The following is a 19,909-nucleotide window of genomic DNA, read 5'->3' on the forward strand; positions in this document are numbered from 1 at the left end:
ATCAATATTATCAATATATTATATTATTATTATATTATTAATAATATTATATTATAATAATATTATTATTATGTTACTATTACTATTGCTATTATTTATTAATGTTATTTATATTAATATTATATTATTACTATTATTATGAATATATTACTACTATTATTATATTAATATTATTACTATATTAATATTCATACTATTAAAATATTATTAATCATGTGTAATAATAATAATAATAATTTTTAATATTCTTGCTGTGCTCAGCAAGCATATAATATAATTTGAAAGCAAGCAATAATTTAACAATATCGCTCATTTTAACAATACTGATATTTTAAATGCTAATAATCATTTAATAATATCGCTAATTTAATAATATCAATAATTTAACAATATCGCTAATTTTAATAATATTGATATTTAAATACTAATAATTTAATAATATCGATATTTTATTTCATTCTTTTCTTTTCTTTTCTTTTCTTTTCTTTTCTTTTCTTTTCTTTTCTTTTCTTTTTCTTTTTCTTTTTCTTTTTCTTTTTCTTTTTCTTTTTCTTCTTTTATTTTGGTTGCTGCAGTATTTGGGATGAGTGCCAAGGGTTGGGTTGTTCCTGGCCGATTCCAAAGCTGAAGCTCTGGAGAGCAGTGACCCCTAGTGAGAGTGGAGAAAATAAAATAAAATTCCAATTAAATAATAAAAATAAAATTAAATTAAAGTAAAATAAAATAAAATAAAATTCAAATTAAATTAAATTAAATTAAATTAAATTAAAGTAAAATAAAATAAAATAAAAATAAAAATAAAAATAAAAATAAAATAAAATAAAAATAAAATAAAATAAAATAAAATAAAATAAAATAACAGAGGGGAAGGATTGGAGAAAAATTCTGGGCATTCGAAAATCCCTGGAAAAAATTCTGGGCACTCCCATAATAATGAGCTAATAATAATAACCTAATAATAATAATTACCTAATAATAATAATAACCTAATAATAACCTAATAATACTGATAACAACAACACACACACAATAATAATAGTAATAATAGCAACAATAGCAACAATAGCAACAATAGCAATAATAATAATAATAATAATATTAATAATAATGATTTACAATTCTCCAATTCCAGTGCCCCATCCCGAATTCATTTCCAATTCTCCCTCCCGAATTCTTCCCCCTGAAACTCTCAGGTCCCCTTTCCCAACTCCCCGTCCCCAGTACTGATACTGATACTAACGATAGTACTGGTACTGGTACTAGCACTAATGCTAACGCTAACACTAATAATGCTAATGATAATGCTAATGATACTGATACTGATACTGATACTGATACTGATACTGATACTGATACTGATACTGATACTAGTACTGATACTGGTACTGATACTAACACTAATGCTAACGCTAACACTAATAATGCTAATGATAATGCTAATGCTAATGATACTGATACTGATACTGATACTGATACTGATACTGATACTGATACTAGTACTGATACTAGTACTGATACTGGTACTGATACTAACACTAATGCTAACGCTAACACTAATAATGCTAATGCTAATAATACTGATACTGGTACTGATACTAACGCTAACACTAATAATGCTAATGCTAATACTAATAATACTGATACTGGTACTGATACTAACACTAATACTAACGCTAACACTAATAATGCTAATGCTAATGTTAATACTAATAATACTGATACTGGTACTGATACTAGCACTAATACTAATGCTAACAATAATAATGCTAATGATACTGATACTGATACTTATACTAACGCTAATACTAATGCTAACACTAGTAATGCTAATGCTAATGCTAATAATACTGATACTGATACTAGTACTGATACTGGTACTGATACTAGCACTAATACTAACGCTAACACTAATAATGCTAATGCTAATAATACTGATACTGATACTAACGCTAGTACTGATACTAGTACTGATACTAACACTAATATTAATGCTAACACTAATAATGCTAATGCTAATGATACTGATACTGATACTGATACTGATACTAACGCTAGTACTGATACTGGTACTGATACTAGCACTAATACTAACGCTAACACTAATAATGCTAATGCTAATGATACTGATACTGATGCTAATACTAACGCTAACAGTAATACTAATAATGCTAATGCTAATTCTAATACTAATAATACTGACACTAATACAAACGCTAATGCCAATATTAATACTAATACTGACACTAACACTAATTCTATTAGTAATACTAATGGTAATACTAATACTAATAATGCTAATGCTAATGCTAATAGCGACACTAATAAATACTAATACTAATACTAATAAATAGTAATACTAATAAATACTAATGGTAATACCAATACCAATACCACTACTAATACTAACACTAACACTAACACAAACATTAATACTAATAATGCTAATGCTAATGATACTGATACTGATACTGATGCTAATACTAATGCTAATACTAATACTAATACTAATACTAATACTAATACTAATACTAATGGTGATTCTAATACTAATACTAATGCTGATAGAATACTACTAATGCTGCTGCTGCTGCTGCTACTACTACTAATACTAACACTAATACTAGTACTAGTACTGATCCTACTAATTCTAATACTAATACTATTAATGCTAATGCTAATGCTAATAATGCTATTGCTAATACTAATACTACTAATGCTAATACTGACACTAATACTAATACTAATACTAATGCTAATGCTAATAATACTAACACTGGTACTGATACTAATGCTAATGCTAATTCTAATGCTAATGCTAATTCTAATGCTAATGCTAATGCTAATGCTATAACCTCCTATTTACCTAATAATAACCAAATAATAGCAGTGATATAACAGCAATGACACAATAACACCATAATAATAGAAATCCTAATAATCACCTAACCATAGTACTACTACTACTACTACTACTACTATTATTATTATTATTATTATTATTATTATTATTATTATAACAATAGCAGTAATATTAGTAATAAATACTGATCACCCAGTAACAGTGCTGCTAAGGTGCTGCTGCTGGTGCCGAGAAGCACCTGCTGGAGCAGCAACCTGTGCGTCCCCAGGTGCGCAGGATGGTCGGGGCCCTGGTGGCCGTGGGCCGGGGCAGGCTGAGCCCTGGGCACGTCCGGGAGCTGCTGGAGCTGAAGGATTCCCGAGCTTTCCCCCCCAGTGCCATGGCCCCGGCCTCGGGGCTCTTCCTCAAATCCGTGGAGTACAGTCAGGAAGGTGGGTTTGGGGTTTGGGGTTTGGGGTTTGGGGTTTGGGGTTTGGGATTTGGGATTTGGAGTTTGGGGTTTGGGATTTGGGGTTTTGGTTTGGGTTTGGGATTTGGGATTTGGGATTTTGGGTTTGGGATTTGGGATTTGGGGTTTGGGAATCACATCCCAGAGAGCAGGGAGGGACCCTAAATCCAGCCCCTAAAATCTCAGGAGTTAGAGCACATCCAGGAGCTGCTGGAGCTGAAGGATTCCTGAGATTTTTTTTCCCCCCCAGTGCCATGGCCCCGGCCTGGGGCTCTTCCTCAAATCCATGGAGTTTGGGATTTGGGGTTTGGGGTTTGGGGTTTGGGAATAACATCCCAGAGAGCAGGAACACCCCACAGAGAGCGACCCTAAATCGAGCCCCTAAAATCCCAGGAGTTTGGGGTCATGGGGAGGTGTTTGCAGCAGCTGAGATGGGTGCAAAGGGGAATTTTTCCACCTTAGGAAAAATTTCCCTCACTGTTTTCAGTGGCTCTGAAAGCTGCTGTAAATTCTTGTCCCTGTCTAAGACCCAAAACCTCCTGTGGGATCCACAGCTCCAGTTCTGTTCTTTCCCTTCTCCCGTGGAATTGAGGAGAGGATTGTGGAGGCTGGAGGGCAGAGCTGAGCATCCTTTGGTTTAGATTAATGTAAAAAATTCCCTTTAATTTACCAGCACCTGCTCCTGCAGGTGTGACAGGGCTTGGAGCAACCTGGGACAGTGGGAGGTGCCCATGGGATGAGCTTTTCCCTACCAAAACCTTTCCATGATGAACAATTTGAGATTTTTCAGCCTGAAAAAAAAAAATAAAAAAAGAAAAAGAAAAGAAAAAAAAGTGGGGCAGATTTTCAGAAATAACAAATTGCAGTTGGACATCCCTGACAGGGAGAGCAGGAGTTCAGACTGCAAGGATTGAGCTGCCTGTGCTTGATCAGGAAATTGGGATACAAAATCCCAGGAAGTGGGAATACAGAGGAATACAAGGAAGGGAATAGAAAATTCCCAGGAAATTGGGAATACAAAGGAAGGGAATACAAATCCCCAGGAAATGGGGATATAAAGGAATAGAAGGAAGGGAATACAAGGAAGGGAACAGGAAATTCCCAGAAAATGGGGATATAAAGGAATAGAAGGAAGGGAATACAAGGAAGGGAACAGGAAATTCCCAGAAAATGGGGATATAAAGGAATACAAAATAAGGGAATACAAAACCCCAGGAAACTGGGAATACAAAGCAATACAAGGAAGGGAACAGGAAATTCCCAGGAAATTGGGATACAAAGGAAGGGAACACAAAATCCCAGGAAATGGGGATATAAAGGAATACAAGGAACGGAATAGAAAGGAAGGGAATAGAAAATCCCAGGAAACTGGGAATACAAAGGAATACAAGGAAGGGAATAGAAAAATCCCAGGAAATGGGGAGACAAAGGAATACAAGGAAGAGAATAGAAAGGAAGGGAATAAGAAATTCCCAGGAAATTGGGAATACAAAGCAATACAAGGAAGGGAATACAAAGGAAGGGAATAGGAAATTCCCAGGAAATGGGGAATACAAAGGAAGGGAACACAAAACCCCAGGAAATGGGGACACAAAGCACTTCTCAGCACCCTCAGAGCTCCCCCAGCTCAGCACACCCGGGTGGGGTGGAAGGAGCCAGAAGGGAAAGGGAAGGAGCAAAGGGGAGCTGGAATTCCGGATTTGTCCCTGTCCTTGCAGTGGGGAGGGAGCTGGGGGAGTGCAGCACATCCCAAATGCTTCCGGAACCGTCTCTCCCCTTAAATCATTTTTTTTTTTTCCTTTCTCCTCTGCCCTCTCAGATCTGGCCATCCCGAGTGTCCCAGCAGAAGAGGAGCTCCGTGGGCTCAGCTGAAAGGATTCTGGTGGCCCTGGGCTGGGAATTGGCACAGCCTGGCCTCAATAAAATCCAAATAAAATCCATGGACTGCGGCTGCAGGAGGTGCCAGGACACAGCCAGAACATTTCTGTGCTGCTCCTCCTTCCACCTGAGCTGCTGCTGCCTGCCCCAGCAGCAGGAAGGATGGGGTTGGGTGGTTTGATGTTTTTGGGGTGGTTTTTTTTCTGTTGTTTTTTTTTTTTTTTTTTAATTCCTCCTATGGGGTGTGTGGGAGGAAGGCGGGCTGAGAGCAGAAAATAAAACGCGGAGCAGAAAAAAGAAATGCAGAGCAGAAAGATCAGAACAGAAAAGAAATGCCGAGCCAAAAAAAAAAAAAAAAAAAATTGCAGCATTTTCCATCCTGCCCAAGCCTCGGTTTTGCTTGATGAGTGATTTTCAGAATTTCAGCTTTCCAGAAGAAGCCTTTGGGAATGCTCAGGTTTTTCCTCTCCACATTTCCTGGTAGCTTTGGCTTCATCCTCCTGCTCTCTGGGGCCTTGTCCCTGTCCCAGAGCATCAGCAGGGAGCAGAGAAATCGCCTTTAGCTTCCTTTTATTTTCACCCCCTCAGCTCTGCCTGCTTGCCCAGGCAATAAAATAAACATTGTGCAACCCGTGGGGTTTTGGTTTTCTTTTTAAACTCGGGAATGGCACCAAAATCTCGGCGTGTTTGGGTTAGAAAATGTCAGTGAGAAGGGCACGAAGAGAGGAAAGATGAAAACGTGGAGTTCTGAAGTGGAAACTTCCTGCATTTGGGATTTCTGTGACTGCACAACAATCCCAGTTTGGGAGGGGAGAAACGGGAGAGGCAGAGGTGGGCAGAGCTCCTGGGACCCCAAAATTCCCAATTTTTGTGCTGGAGGGAGCAGCAGCTTTGCCTGAGCCCTCTGAGGGTGACGCTGGGTTTGGGATGGGGACAAAAGGGGGTGGCCCCAAATGTGGGGGGTCTGAGGCAGCAATTCCAGCCCGACAGCTCCAGGGAAGGGAAGGGAAGGGAAGGGAAGGGAAGGGAAGGGAAGGGAAGGGAAGGGAAGGGAAGGGAAGGGAAGGGAAGGGAAGGGAAGGGAAGGGAAGGGAAGGGAAGGGAAGGGAAGGGAAGGGAAGGGAAGGGAAGGGAAGGAAAGGAAAGGAAAGGAAAGGAAAGGAAAGGAAAGGAAAGGAAAGGAAAGGAAAGGAAAGGAAAGGAAAGGAAAGGAAAGGAAAGGAAAGGAAAGGAAAGGAAAGGAAAGGAAAGGAAAGGAAAGGAAAGGAATACTCTTTTCCTGCCTCTTTCCCCAAAACCCATCCTAACCCATCCTAATCCTTCCTAAACCCATCTTAACCATCCCCAAACCCATCCTAAACCCATCCCAACTTTCCCCTAAATCCCAACCTTCCTGTAAATCCCACCCAACCTTTCCGTAAATCCCTCCCCAACCTTCCCCTAAATCCCATCCTTCCCCTAAATCCCAACTTTCCCCTAAATCCCACCCAACCCCTGCAGTTTCCCACAGCAGGAACACAAATTCACTTCTTTATTTCTTCTCTTTTTTTATTTTTTTCCACCCCTTGGGGATTTTTTTTTTTTAAATTTTATTTTTCTCCCTCTTGGGGTGTTTTCTTCACCCTTTTGAGGCCCCGTCAGGTGACGGGAATTTCCAGTGACCTCTCCTGACGAGCTCGGCGTTCCCGGAGCTCCGGGGGCAGTTCTGACCTTTCAGATTCTGGGGATTTTATCTGCCTGCTTCATCTCGGGGTTTTCTCAGCAGCTCTGTCTGTGCCTGCTGCCATTTCACCGCCCCGTCCTGGGGCCCCAAACGCTCAGAGCGCTTCCCACCCCCAAAAAGAAAAAAAAAACAAAAAAAACAAACCAAAAAAAAAAAACCTCTTCCCACGGACGGGTCGTCCCGTTTTGGGCTCTAAAAGTGGGGAGTCTGCAAGGAAAATCCTAAAAAAATCTGATATTCCCCAGAAATCCTCAAATCAAAACCCTGGGATCTTTCACAAAACCCCACTGATCACAGCCCAAGGAAAGATTTCCCTGCTTCGGGATCCAAATTCGGTGACTCCATGAGGAATATCCTAAAAAAGCCAAGATATCCCCAGAAATCCTCACCCCGAATCCATCAAAACCCTGGGGTCATTCCCAAAAACTAGGCACACTCCATGGAATGATTTCCCTGCTTTTCTGCTCCGAAAATTGGGGCTTTGTGAGGAAAATCCTAAAAAATTCCAAGATTCCCCAGAAATCCTCACTCCAAATCCTTCAAAACTCCAGGATCTTTCCCAAAAACTCACTCAGCACAGCCAAAGGAAAGATTTTGGGTTCCAAAAGTGGGGAGTCTGTGAGGAAAATCCTAAAAAAATATCCAAGATTCCCCAGAAATCCTCAAATCAAAACCCCGGGATCCTTCCCAAAACCCCACTGATCACAGCCCAAGGAAAGATTTTGGGCTCCAAAAGTGGGGAGTCTGCGACGAAAATCCTAAAAAGATCTGATATTTCCCAGAAATCCTCACCCCAAATCCATCAAAACCCCGGGATATTTCCCAAAACCCCACTGATCACAGCCCTGCCTTCCCTGAGGGAAAATTCTCTTTTGGGATCAGAGATTCCGACCATAAATTCAAACCTGGGATGGAAAAGAAGGAAAACCCACCCTGGATTGAATCCCCTTTTCCACACCCTGGGGTACCAAACCCTGCAGGGCGGGGATTTGGGGAAAATCCCTGAATTCCATGCAAACCCTTGGGAATATTCTCATGCAGAGACATTCCAAGGAATATTTGAGGAATTTTGGGGTTGGATCCGGATGTGAAAATGGCCTCGGGTTGTGCCAGGGGAGGTTGGTTTGGGATTTCCTCATGGAAAAGGGGTCAGGCCTTGGAAAATTTCCATCCCTGGCCGTGTCCGAGGAATTTCTGGATGTGGTGATCGGGGTGAGGGTCGGGCTCTGATCCTGCAGAGCTTTTCCAACCCAAGGAATTCCTGGGAATTCTCCTCTGCCCACAAATCCTGGACGCTTCACCCTCCCCGTTTCCTTTGTTCCTGGAGCTCCGGCTTTGCTGAGCCGTGCAAGTGATGGAAATTCGGAGAAAATGAAAGGAAACCACCCCAGAAAAAGGAAACAAAAAAAAAAAGAAAAGGAAACTATCTCAAAAAAAAAAAAGAAAAAAAAAAAAAAAAGAGACCACCCCAAGAAAGGAAATCGTTCTAAAGAAAAGAAACCAACCCCCCCAAAAAACCCCACCCCAAATAATGAAAGCATCCCAAAGAAAAGAAACTACTCTCCCCAAAAAAGAAACCACTCCAAAAATAAAGGAAAGCACCCCCCCAAAAAGGAAATCATTCCAAAAAAAGAAAACCATCCCAAAGTAAAGAAACTACCCCAAAAAAATGAGAAAGCACCCCAAAAATAAAGGGAACAACCGTCCCAAAAAAGGAAATAATTCCAAACAATGGAAACCATCCCAAAGTAAAGAAACCACCCCAAAAAAAAAGGAAACTACCCCCTAAAAAATGGGAAACTACCCCCCCCCCCCAAAAAAAGGGAAATACCCCCAAAAAAGGGAAAATACCCCCAAAAAGGGAACCCCGAGCTCCTGCGGCCACCAGGAAACGGCTCCGGGCAGGGCAAGCTTAGGCCTGGCTTAAACCTGGGAATGATCTCGATCTCCCACCCTGGGATTCCCATTCCCGAATTTCCGTGTCCGGGCTTTGGAATTTTCATCCCCCAGCACCGTGGAGTTTTCACCGGGGGAGGTGATGGGATGGAATTCCCGGAGGATTTGTGGCTGGGATGGAATTCCAGGAGGATTTGTGGCTGGGACGGAATTCCCGGAGGATTTGTGGCTGGGACGGAATTCCAGGAGGATTTGTGGCTGGGATGGAATTCCCGGAGGATTTGTGGCTGGGATGGAATTCCCAGACAATTCGTGGTTGGGATGGAATTCCCGGAGGATTTGTGGTTGGGATGGAATTCCCGGAGGATTCGTGGAGGCTCCGTCCATCCCTGGAGGTGCCCCAGGGGCAGCAGAGGTTTCTGCAGATGGAGCTGGAGCTGATTTTTCATTTCCCTCCCAACCCCACCCATCCCTTGACCCCACAGCCCAAACCTAAACCCAAATCCCTGTTTTTTGGGGCCACCCCTGTCCCTGTCCCTGTCCCTGTCCCTGTCCCTGTCCCTGTCCTTGTCCCTGTCCCCTGTCCCCTCCCCCCCAGCTCTGCCACCTGAACCCAAACCTTCCCCCACCCCCCCAAAAAAACAGGAAGAGTTTGGCCACAAAAACCCCGGTGACGCCTCCGCGGAGGGGACGGAGCAGGGACAGGGACACGGTGGCACTGAGAGAGAGCTGGTGGCACTTCCAAGCATCTGGGGACACTTTCACGGACCCGGTGCCACCTCCAGGACCCGGTGACACATCCAGAACCCGGTGCCACCTCCAGGACCCGGTGACACATCCAGGACCCGGTGCCACCTCCAGGACCCGGTGACACATCCAGAACCCGGTGCCACCTCCAGGACCTGGTGACACATCCAGGACCCGGTGCCACCTCCAGGACCCGGTGACACATCCAGGACCCGGTGACACATCCAGAACCCGGTGTCACCCCCAGGACCCGGTGTCACCTCCAGGACCCGGTGTCACCCCCAGGACCTGGTGACACCTCCAGAACCCGGTGCCACTTCCAGGACCCGGTGACACATCCAGAACCCGGTGTCACCCCCAGGACCCGGTGCCACCTCCAGGACCCGGTGACACATCCAGGACCCAGTGTCACCTCCAGAACCCGGTGTCACGTCCAGAACCCGGTGTCACCCCCAGGACTCAGTGCCACCTCCAGGACCCGGTGTCACCTGCAGGACCCAGTGCCACCTCCAGGACCCGGTGTCACCTCCAGGACCCGGTGACACATCCAGGACCCGGTGTCCCCCGTGTGCCACGCGGGGCCATGGGCCGCTGCCAGGCCTGGCTGCTGCTGGCGCTGCTGGCCGGGCGCTGGGCGCGCCGGGGCCGGGCCGGGCAGTGCCAGGACGGGGAGACGCTGAGGGACGTGTGGGGACACGGCCCCAAGTGCTGCCCCAGGTGCACCTGGAGGGAAGGTGAGCGGGAACCCGGCGGGAATGGCGGAACTCGGTGGGAATTGCGTGTGACTGGGTGTAAATGGTGTGTAAATGGTGTGTAAATGGTGTGTGAATGGTGTGTGAATGGTGTGTGAATGGTGTGTGAATGGTGTGTGAATGGTGTGTGAATGGTGTGTAAATGGTGTGTAAATGGTGTGTGAATGGTGTGTGAATGGTGTGTGAATGGTACGTAAATGGTGTGTGAATGGTGTGTAAATGGTGTGTGAATGGTGTGTAAATGGTGTGTAAATGGTGTGTAAATGGTGTGTAAATGGTGTGTGAATGGTATGTAAATGGTGTGTGAATGGTGTGTAAATGGTGTGTAAATGGTGTGTAAATGGTGTGTGAATGGTGTGTGAATGGTATGTAAATGGTGTGTGAATGGTGTGTAAATGGTGTGTAAATGGTGTGTGAATGGTGTGTGAATGGTGTGTGAATGGTACGTAAATGGTGTGTAAATGGTGTGTGACTGTGTGTGATGGTGTGTGAATGGTGTGTGACTGTGTGTAAATGGTGTGTAGATGGTGTGTAAATGGTGTGTAGATGGTGTGTGACTGTGTAAATGGTGTGTAAATGGTGTGTAAATGGTGTGTGACTGTGTGTGATGGTGTGTGAATGGTGTGTGACTGTGTGTAAATGGTGTGTAGATGGTGTGTAAATGGTGTGTAGATGGTGTGTGACTGTGTAAATGGTGTGTAAATGGTGTGTAAATGGTGTGTGACTGTGTGTGATGGTGTGTGAATGGTGTGTGACTGTGTGTAAATGGTGTGTAGATGGTGTGGGACTGTGTGTGAATGGTGTGTAACTGTGTATAAATGGTGGGTGACTGTGTGTAAATGGTGTGTAATTTTTTGTAATTGTGTGTAAATTGTGAATAAACGTATGTAAATGGTGCGTACGTGGTGTGTAATTGTGTGTAATTGTGTGTAAATGGTGTGCGACTGTGTGTAACTGTGTGAATGGTGTGTGACTGTGTGTAAATGGTGTGTAAATGGTGTGTGACTGTGTGTAAATGGTGTGTAACTGGTGTGTAACGGGTGTGTAACTCTTCCAGGAAGGGGCTCTCTCTTTCCCTGGGAATATCTGGGACGCTTTCCTGGGATCCCTTTTTTCTTTCATTGTTTCCCCTGGCATGGGAATTACAATTTTCGGGATCATTTTTTACAGGGAAAGTCTCTTTCCCTGCTATGGGAATTGGAATTTTTGGGATCCCTTTGCTCCAGTCCCCTCCCAGTGAGGCCCCTCCCCTCCCCTCCCCCTCCCCACCCCCCCCCCTTCCCTTTTTCCCAGCCTTTTCCCCATGGGAATGGGAATTCCCACCAGTGGGAAAAGCGGCTTTAACCCCTTCCTGCCCACAGAAAATTACTCCCCCTGCACGGTGGCGCAGGACCACGACTGCAAATGTCCCCAGGGCTTCGGCTGCTCCGACAAGCCCTGCCAGTTCTGCAGGAAACTGCCCCAGTGTGAGCCGGGAGAGCAGCTGGAGAGAACGGGTGATTTGGGATTGGGAATGGGGAATGGGAATGGGAATGGGGAATGGGGATGGGGATGGGGATGGGAATGGGGATGGGGATGGGGATGGGAATGGGAATGGGGAATGGGGATGGGAATGGGGATGGGGATGGGGATGGGGATGGGGATGGGAATGGGAATGGGGAATGGGGATGGGGATGGGAATGGGAATGGGAATGGGAATGGGGATGGGGATGGGAATGGGAATGGGAATGGGAATGGGGAATGGGGATGGGGATGGGGATGGGGATGGGGAATGGGGATGGGGATGGGGATGGGGATGGGGATGGGGATGGGGATGGGGATGGGGATGGGGATGGGGATGGGGAATGGGGATGGGGATGGGGATGGGGATGGGGATGGGGATGGGGATGGGGAATGGGGATGGGGATGGGGAATGGGGATGGGGATGGGAATGGGAATGGGAATGGGAATGGGGATGGGGATGGGAATGGGAATGGGAATGGGAATGGGGATGGGGATGGGGAATGGGGATGGGGATGGGGATGGGGATGGGGATGGGGATGGGGATGGGGAATGGGGATGGGGATGGGGATGGGGATGGGGATGGGGATGGGGATGGGGATGGGGATGGGGATGGGGATGGGAATGGGGATGGGAATGGGAATGGGGAATGGGGATGGGGATGGGGATGGGGATGGGGAATGGGGATGGGGATGGGGATGGGGATGGGGATGGGGATGGGGATGGGGATGGGGATGGGGATGGGAATGGGAATGGGGATGGGGATGGGAATGGGAATGGGAATGGGAATGGGGAATGGGGATGGGGATGGGGATGGGGATGGGGAATGGGGATGGGGATGGGAATGGGAATGGGAATGGGAATGGGGATGGGAATGGGGAATGGGGATGGGGATGGGGATGGGGATGGGGATGGGGATGGGGATGGGGATGGGGATGGGGATGGGAATGGGAATGGGAATGGGGAATGGGGATGGGGATGGAGAATGGGGAATGGGGATGGGGATGGGGATGGGAATGGGGGATGGGAATGGGAATGGGGAATGGGAATGGGGAATGGGGATGGGGGATGGGGGATGGAGAATGGGGAATGGGGATGGGGATGGGGATGGGGATGGGGATGGGAATGGGGATGGGAATGGGAATGGGGATGGGAATGGGAATGGGAATGGGAATGGGAATGGGGATGGGGATGGGATGGGAATGGGAATGGGAATGGGGAATGGGGATGGGGATGGGGATGGGGATGGGGATGGGGATGGGGATGGGGATGGGGAATGGGGATGGGGAATGGGGATGGGAATGGGGATGGGGATGGGGATGGGGATGGGAATGGTAATGGGAATGGGGATGGGGATGGAATGGGAATGGGAATGGGGAATGGGGATGGGGATGGAGAATGGGGAATGGGGATGGGGATGGGGATGGGAATGGGGGATGGGAATGGGGAATGGGGATGGGGGATGGGGGATGGAGAATGGGGAATGGGGATGGGGATGGGGATGGGGATGGGGATGGGGATGGGGATGGGAATGGGGATGGGGATGGGGATGGGGATGGGGATGGGGATGGGGATGGGAATGGGAATGGGAACGGGAATGGGAATGGGGAATGGGGAATGGGAACGGGAATGGGAATGGGGAATAGGGATGGGGAATGGGAATGGGGCAGGAACAGGAATGGGAACAGGAATGGGGCAGGCCCTGGCCCTGGTGCCCCCCGGCTGTTCCAGAGTTCGGGATCTCACCTACTCCCATCCCCATTCCCCATCCCCATCCCCATCCCCATTCCCCGTCCCCGTTCCCGTTCCCATCCCCGTCCCCGTCCCCATCCCCATTCCCTGTTCCCGTTCCCGTTCCCATCCCCATCCCCATCCCCATCCCCATTCCCCGTTCCCGTTCCCGTTCCCATTCCCCGTCCCCGCTCCCGTTCCCATCCCCATTCCCCGTTCCCGTTCCCGTTCCCATCCCCGTCCCCGTCCCCATCCCCATTCCCTATTCCCGTTCCCGTTCCCGTTCCCGTTCCCCCTGCAGGAGCAGTGAATTTCCACTTTGAGTGCAAACCCTGCAGGAACGGGACCTACTCCAGCAGCAGGAACGGCTGGTGCCGCAACTGGACTGAGTACGGGACTGCTCCTTCATTAATAATTAATGACTGCTAATCACTAATCACTCGTGATTATTGTCAGTAATGTGTTTGCCTTCCTTGAAAGTAGGAAGAACAGGAGGAATAGGAATAATAATAGTAATAGTAGTAATAGTAGTAATAGTAGTAAAAAATAATAATAGTAGTAATAATAATAGGAATAACAATAATAGTAAAAATAATAATAGTAATAATAATAATAGTAAAGGACTGAGTGTTGGTTTATTGATATTCCCCTTATTTGAAAATAGAATAATAATAATAGTAATAATAATAATAATTGTAGTAATGGACTGAGTGTTGGTTTATTGATATTCCTTTTATTTGAAAATATAATAATAACAATAATAATAATAATAATAATAATTGTAGTAATGGACTGAGTGTTGGTTTATTGATATTCCTTTTATTTGAAAATAGAATAATAATAATAACAATAATAATAATAATAATAATAATAATAATAATAATAATTGTAGTAATGGACTGAGTGTTGGTTTATTGATATTCCCCTTATTTGAAAATATAATAATAATAATAATAATAATAATAATAATAATTGTAGTAATGGACTGAGTGTTGGTTTATTGATATTCTCCTTATTTGAAAATATAATAATAATAATAATAATAATAATAATAATAATAATAATAATAATTGTAGTAATGGACTGAGTGTTGGTTTATTGATATTCCCTTTATTTGAAAATAGGAATAATAATAACAATAACAATAATAATAATAATAGTAGTAGTAATGGACTGAGTGTTGGTTTATCGATATTCCCCTTATCTGAAAATAGGAATAATTATATTAATAACAATAACAGACTGAGATTTTTTTTTTTATTTCCCTCGTCCGAAACTAGGAATAAATATAAGACAAATATGGTAAAAAGAATAATAAAAGAATAAAATTACTTAATACCCATTAATATTGAAATACCAATGAAGATATTCAGTGCTGACATTAAAAAAATCAAACTGAATCCAGGATGATCACCATGAGATTATTTAATGATTTTTTTTAATTAAGCAAGACCTGGCATTTCTCTTCTTAGTCTCAAGGCAGAGCTTAAGCCAAACTCCCAGTTTAAACTCCCTTAAAGTCAAACTTGAAAAATTATTCCCAACAAATTCCAAATCCATGGAAAACCCAACGGGCACGGAGCCCAGGTTGGGGGAAGTGCCCAAACTTCCCCTGTTCTGCTCCAGGAGAGAAAACCTTGGGAAGAGAGGGAGGAAGGAAAAGCGGGAATATCCCGAATTCCCGGATTCCCAAATTCCCGAATTCCCTTTTTTTCAGCTGTGAGAGCAGCGGGTTCATCACCCTCCGGGCAGGGAACAGCACCCACAACTCCGTGTGCAGTTTACCCGTGAGAGCTCTGGAGCCAGGTACCGAGAAATCCCGGGACAATCCCATGAAAAATCCCCTTTTCCCTGCTTTTCCATGGCCTCCCAGGCCGGAAATCCTCGTGGAAAACCGCCGCTGTTCCCTGAAATGTTGCTGTTAATATTGGGGTTCGTTGAGAGGGGGATTCGTTAATTGATGGCCTGGCCAAAGATTCCGTCCTCGAATGGTGTCCGTGAAGAACTGAGGAGGAAATCCCTGGATGGGGGCAGGGAATTCAGCGTTTTTCCTGGGTTTCTGCAGGAAAACGCCCTCGGGGCCCTCGTGGGCGGCTGGCTGAGCCCACAGCAGCATTCCAGGATTTTCCCTGGATGCCAGGGTGGGAATGGCTGGGGACAGGCTTTGCCCACTCCTCCCAGGAACTGCTGCCTCCCCGGTCTTTCCCTTTTCCCTTTTCCCTTTTCCCTTTTCCCTTTTCCCTTTTCCCTTTTCCCTTTTCCCTTTTCCCTTTTCCCTTTTCCCTTTTCCCTTTTCCCTTTTTTTTTTCCTTTTCCCTTTTCTCCTTTTCCCTTTCCATTTCCCTTTCCCTTTTCATTTTTCCCCTTTCCCCTTTTTTATTTTTCCCTTTCCCCTTTTTCCCTTTTTTTCCCTTTTCCACTTCCCTTTTCCCTTTCCCTTTTCCCATTTCCCTCTCACCTTTTCCCTTCTCTCTTCTCCCTTTTTCCTTTTCATTTTTCCCTTTCCCCTTTTAATTTTTCCCTTTTCCCCTCTTCCCTTTCCCCCATTTTTCCCTTTTTCCCTTTTTTCCCTTTTTCCCTTTTTCCCTTTTCCCTTTTCCCTTTCCCTTTCCCTTTTCCCTTTTCCCTTTCCCTTTCCCTTTTCCCTTTTCCCTTTCCCTTTCTCCTTTTCCCTTTTCCCCTTTCCCACCCCATCCCACAATTCCCTCCCTCCCCTCCCAGCCTCTCCCACCTTCCCTCTTTCCTACAGAACCCCAAAATCAATCCCTGAACTCCCTTGGAATATCCCCCCCTTCCCCACGAACACAAGCCAATCCCAGAATTCCTGAATTTCTTCATTAAATCCCGTTAATTGCAGCTGGGGTTCCCCTGGGATTCCCGTCCAGCACCGTCCTGGCCATCCTGACGGCCGTGGCCGTGTTCCTGCTCGTCCTGCTCACCTTCCTGCTGCACTTCTGCCTCTGGAGCCTCCGCAGCAACAGAAAATTCCTACCTGGAGGTCGGGGATCCCCGGGAGCTGCCTGGGTTGGATAAAAGGATGGAATTAGTGGGATAAATCCGGAATTCCTCTGGGATTTGGGGCAGGTGCAGCACTCCTGGGGTCACCCAGGCCAGCGTTGCTGGCACGGGGAGGGGCGAGATGGGATTTTGGGATGGAATTCCTGCCTGGGAGAGCTTCCAGAGGAGCTGTGGCTGCCCCTGGGTCCCTGGAATTGTCCTTGGAGCTCCCTGGGATAATGGGAAATGGATGGGGTGGAGTGGGATCATCCTAAAATCCCTTCCATCCCATCCCAAAATCCCATTATCCCATCCCATTATCCTATCCTATCCTATCCTATCCTATCCTATCCTATCCTATCCTATCCCATCCCATCCCATCCCATCCCATCCCATCCCATCCCATCCCAATATCCCATCCCATTATCCCATCCCATCCCATCCCATCCCATCCCATCCCATCCCATCCCATCCCATTATCCCATTATCCCATTATCCCATCCCATCCCAATATCCCATCCCATTATCCCAATGTCCGATTATCCCATTATCCCATCCCATCCCAAACTCCCCGATCCCACAACCTGGAAAAAGATCTTGTGCAACCTCATTGGGGTTTCCGAAATTCCTGGATGATCTCCAGAATTCCCGAATCCCTCCTTTTCCCCGTTCCCACGGCAGATTTGGGACAGAACTTCCCGCGGCCGCTGCCGTCGCTCCCGCTCCAAGGGGAGGAATCCTACAGCATCCAATTCCCAGAGGAAGAGCACGGGGACAAAACGGCCGAGGAGAAACATTCCAGCCTCTCCCTCAAAGTCTACAGCGAACTCAGATAACGGGATCCTGCCCTGGGATCACCGGGAATTTGGGCTTCCCAAAAAAAAAAAAATATTAATAAATAAATGGGAATGGGATGGGAAAAGGAGGGGATTTAGGGTGAGGTTTTCCCTCAAAAAAACCTGGAATTTAGGGATAAAATCCTGTTGGCTCGGGGTGGTGTTTGTTCAGGAGGATGGCAGCAGGGATTTCTCAGGATATCCTGAATTCCAGGATTGGGAATATCGACCACAGCAGGGATTTCTCAGGATATCCTGAATTCCAGGATTGGGAATATCGACCACAGCAGGGATTTCTCAGGATATCCTGAATTCCAGGATTGGGAATATCGACCACAGCAGGGATTTCTCAGGATATCCTGAATTCCAGGATTGGGAATAGTGGCCACATCTCCTGCTTTTCCCTCAGAATTCCCAACCCCATTACACCTTCACCCAGTCCCATTCCCACTCTGACCCCAAAAATTCCCTCCGCTGCTGCCAGGGATTTTCCTGTGAAGGTTCTTCCAAGGAAAATCAGGAAAAAAAAAAAAAAAACCCAACAAACCAAAAAGGGAGTGAAGTTCATCCATGGAATGGTCAAAGCTCCAGAAAAATTGAGGGAATGGGAAAAAGAAAAAAAAAAAATCCTGGAAAACGCTCTCAGGTGGGATTTTAGGATTTCTGATCCCTTCCTGCTTTGGATATTCCAAATTTTATTCTGTAATTCCAGCAGGCTTTGGAAGTTTTTTGGGCTGACCCCTTGTGGAGATGCCGATGCCCACATCTGTATGGATAATTATGGGTAATTAATTATGGATCATCCAGGACGAGTTGGGTTTTTTGGTTTTTTTTTTTTTTTTCCCCCATATTTCTGCCAATATAAAAGTGCCTGAAATCCCCCCAGTGAATTCCAGCTGTGAAACTCCAGGAATTTTTCCAAAAAGGGAATTTTTCCCGGGATTTTTTGCCCCGCTGAAATCACCCAAAATTTCCAAAGTTAATATGAAAATTCATTGATTCATCTGATTAAAATGAGAATTTTTTTCCTCACATTTCCACCACGACAAAAGTTTCCAAAATCCCTAAAATTCATAGGAAAATTAATTTATTTTTTTTTCTTTTTTACAAAATCAAGCGATTTTTTTTTTTTTTTTTTCCCCGCATTTCTGCCACGAGAAACGTGCCTGAAATCCCCCCAGTGAATTCCAGCTGCGAAACTCCAGGAATTTTTCCAAAAAGGGAATTTTTTCTGAGATTTTTTTGCCCCGCTGAGGTCGTGCCCGTGCGATTGATGGCATTACCAGACAGTATTAGACAGAAATATCCAGATCTAACTTTGCCTGGTAAGACAGCAATCAGCAGGCTCCCAAAAAAAAAAAAAAAAAAAAAAACCCAAAAAAACCCAAAAAAAACCCCAAAACAAACAAAAAAAAATTCCCTTTTTAAAAATTATTATTTTTTTCCACATCCAGCATCGAAAAATTATTCCAAGGAAAAGGCTCAGTAATTCCCAGGAAATCTTGAACTCGTCCCGCTTGCTTTGAGGCAGGGAAATGATGGAAATTCTGATTTTCTTTATTTTATTTTTTTTTTTTTTTTTTTTCCCTGCTTGGAAATGTTTTCCAGGACTTACCGTGCGTGGAATTCCTCTGGAGCAGCTCCCAGAAAATCTGGGATGCTCCTCGTCCATCAATTCCCTTCACTGAGGCAGAATTTTGTAGGATTGGGCCCCAAAAACTCCTAAACCACCCCAAAATCAGCGCTGCTGATGCCGTGGGTTTAAGGAAAGGGGGAAATCGGATGGAAAAAGGAGGGAATTGAAGGAAAAGGGAATTTTTCCAGATTTTTTTCCTGGCTCTGGGATGGGTTTTTCCCTCAGCACCACCAGTGGGATTTTCCTGTCTCCATTGGATTTTTTTTTTTTTTTCCAGGATCACATTCCCATTGGAATTCTCTCTCTCTTTTTTTTTTTTTTAAATCAGGATTTATTTCCTCAATTCCAATTTTAAATTGGGGGGATGGGCCTTAATCCCACGGATTTATGACCTCGTTAAAATTCCAATTTCCAGAATTCCTGCCCCATTTCCTCCAGGGCCTCCCGGAGCAGTTACTCATTAACACCGTGCCTTAATTAATCATCCCTTTGCTTCCTCCTTTCCTGCTTTTCCTGGGAATTTCAACCTCCAAGGGCAAACCCAGCTCCTTCCGTGGATTTGGGGCAGCTCCTTCCAAGCTCCCCACGCGGAAACGGGAATCATTTCATAGGAATTCTAATTTAAATTCTGAGTATTTTAAATGACAAACCGTTTTTAATTATGAACCAATAAATAATTTTTTTCCCCCCTGATTTTCCTGTATTATCCGGGAATTTTAGCAATGAATCTTAAACCTGGTAAAAAGCAGAGAAAAAAAGGATTTCAAGTTTTTTAGGGATGAGGGGAGAGAATTCCAGACTGGTTTGGGTTAGAAGGAACTTGGAAATCGTTGAATTCCAAGGATTTTTGTGTTGAAAATTGGGATTTTGGAGTGAGGGATTAAAACCTCGTGGGGCTGGGATTT

At 45.2% G+C, this 19,909-nt stretch overlaps 2 protein-coding genes across 2 annotated transcripts in view; both read left to right on the forward strand.

Moving 5' to 3' along the window:
• PUSL1 (pseudouridine synthase like 1) overlaps nucleotides 1-5,180 on the forward strand; it is a 29,427-nt gene extending 24,247 nt beyond the window's left edge. Inside the window, exons 7-8 of the mRNA XM_062507504.1 lie at nucleotides 3,129-3,291; nucleotides 5,128-5,180. Of these exons, the coding sequence (XP_062363488.1) occupies nucleotides 3,129-3,291; nucleotides 5,128-5,180 (216 nt within the window). The remainder of the gene's footprint in view (nucleotides 1-3,128; nucleotides 3,292-5,127) is intronic.
• Nucleotides 5,181-10,135: 4,955 nt separating this feature from the next.
• On the forward strand, nucleotides 10,136-19,610 carry TNFRSF18 (TNF receptor superfamily member 18). Its single transcript, XM_062507419.1, has 6 exons — nucleotides 10,136-10,286; nucleotides 11,666-11,800; nucleotides 13,837-13,924; nucleotides 15,253-15,341; nucleotides 16,393-16,533; nucleotides 17,214-19,610. The coding sequence occupies exons 1-6, from the start codon at nucleotides 10,136-10,138 to the stop codon at nucleotides 17,366-17,368; spliced, it is 759 nt and encodes a 252-aa protein (XP_062363403.1). The 3' UTR covers nucleotides 17,369-19,610.
• Nucleotides 19,611-19,909: the final 299 nt, after the last annotated feature.

The sequence above is a fragment of the Cinclus cinclus genome, chromosome 23 (assembly GCF_963662255.1).
Source record: "Cinclus cinclus chromosome 23, bCinCin1.1, whole genome shotgun sequence".
Taxonomy (NCBI): Eukaryota; Metazoa; Chordata; class Aves; order Passeriformes; family Cinclidae; genus Cinclus; species Cinclus cinclus.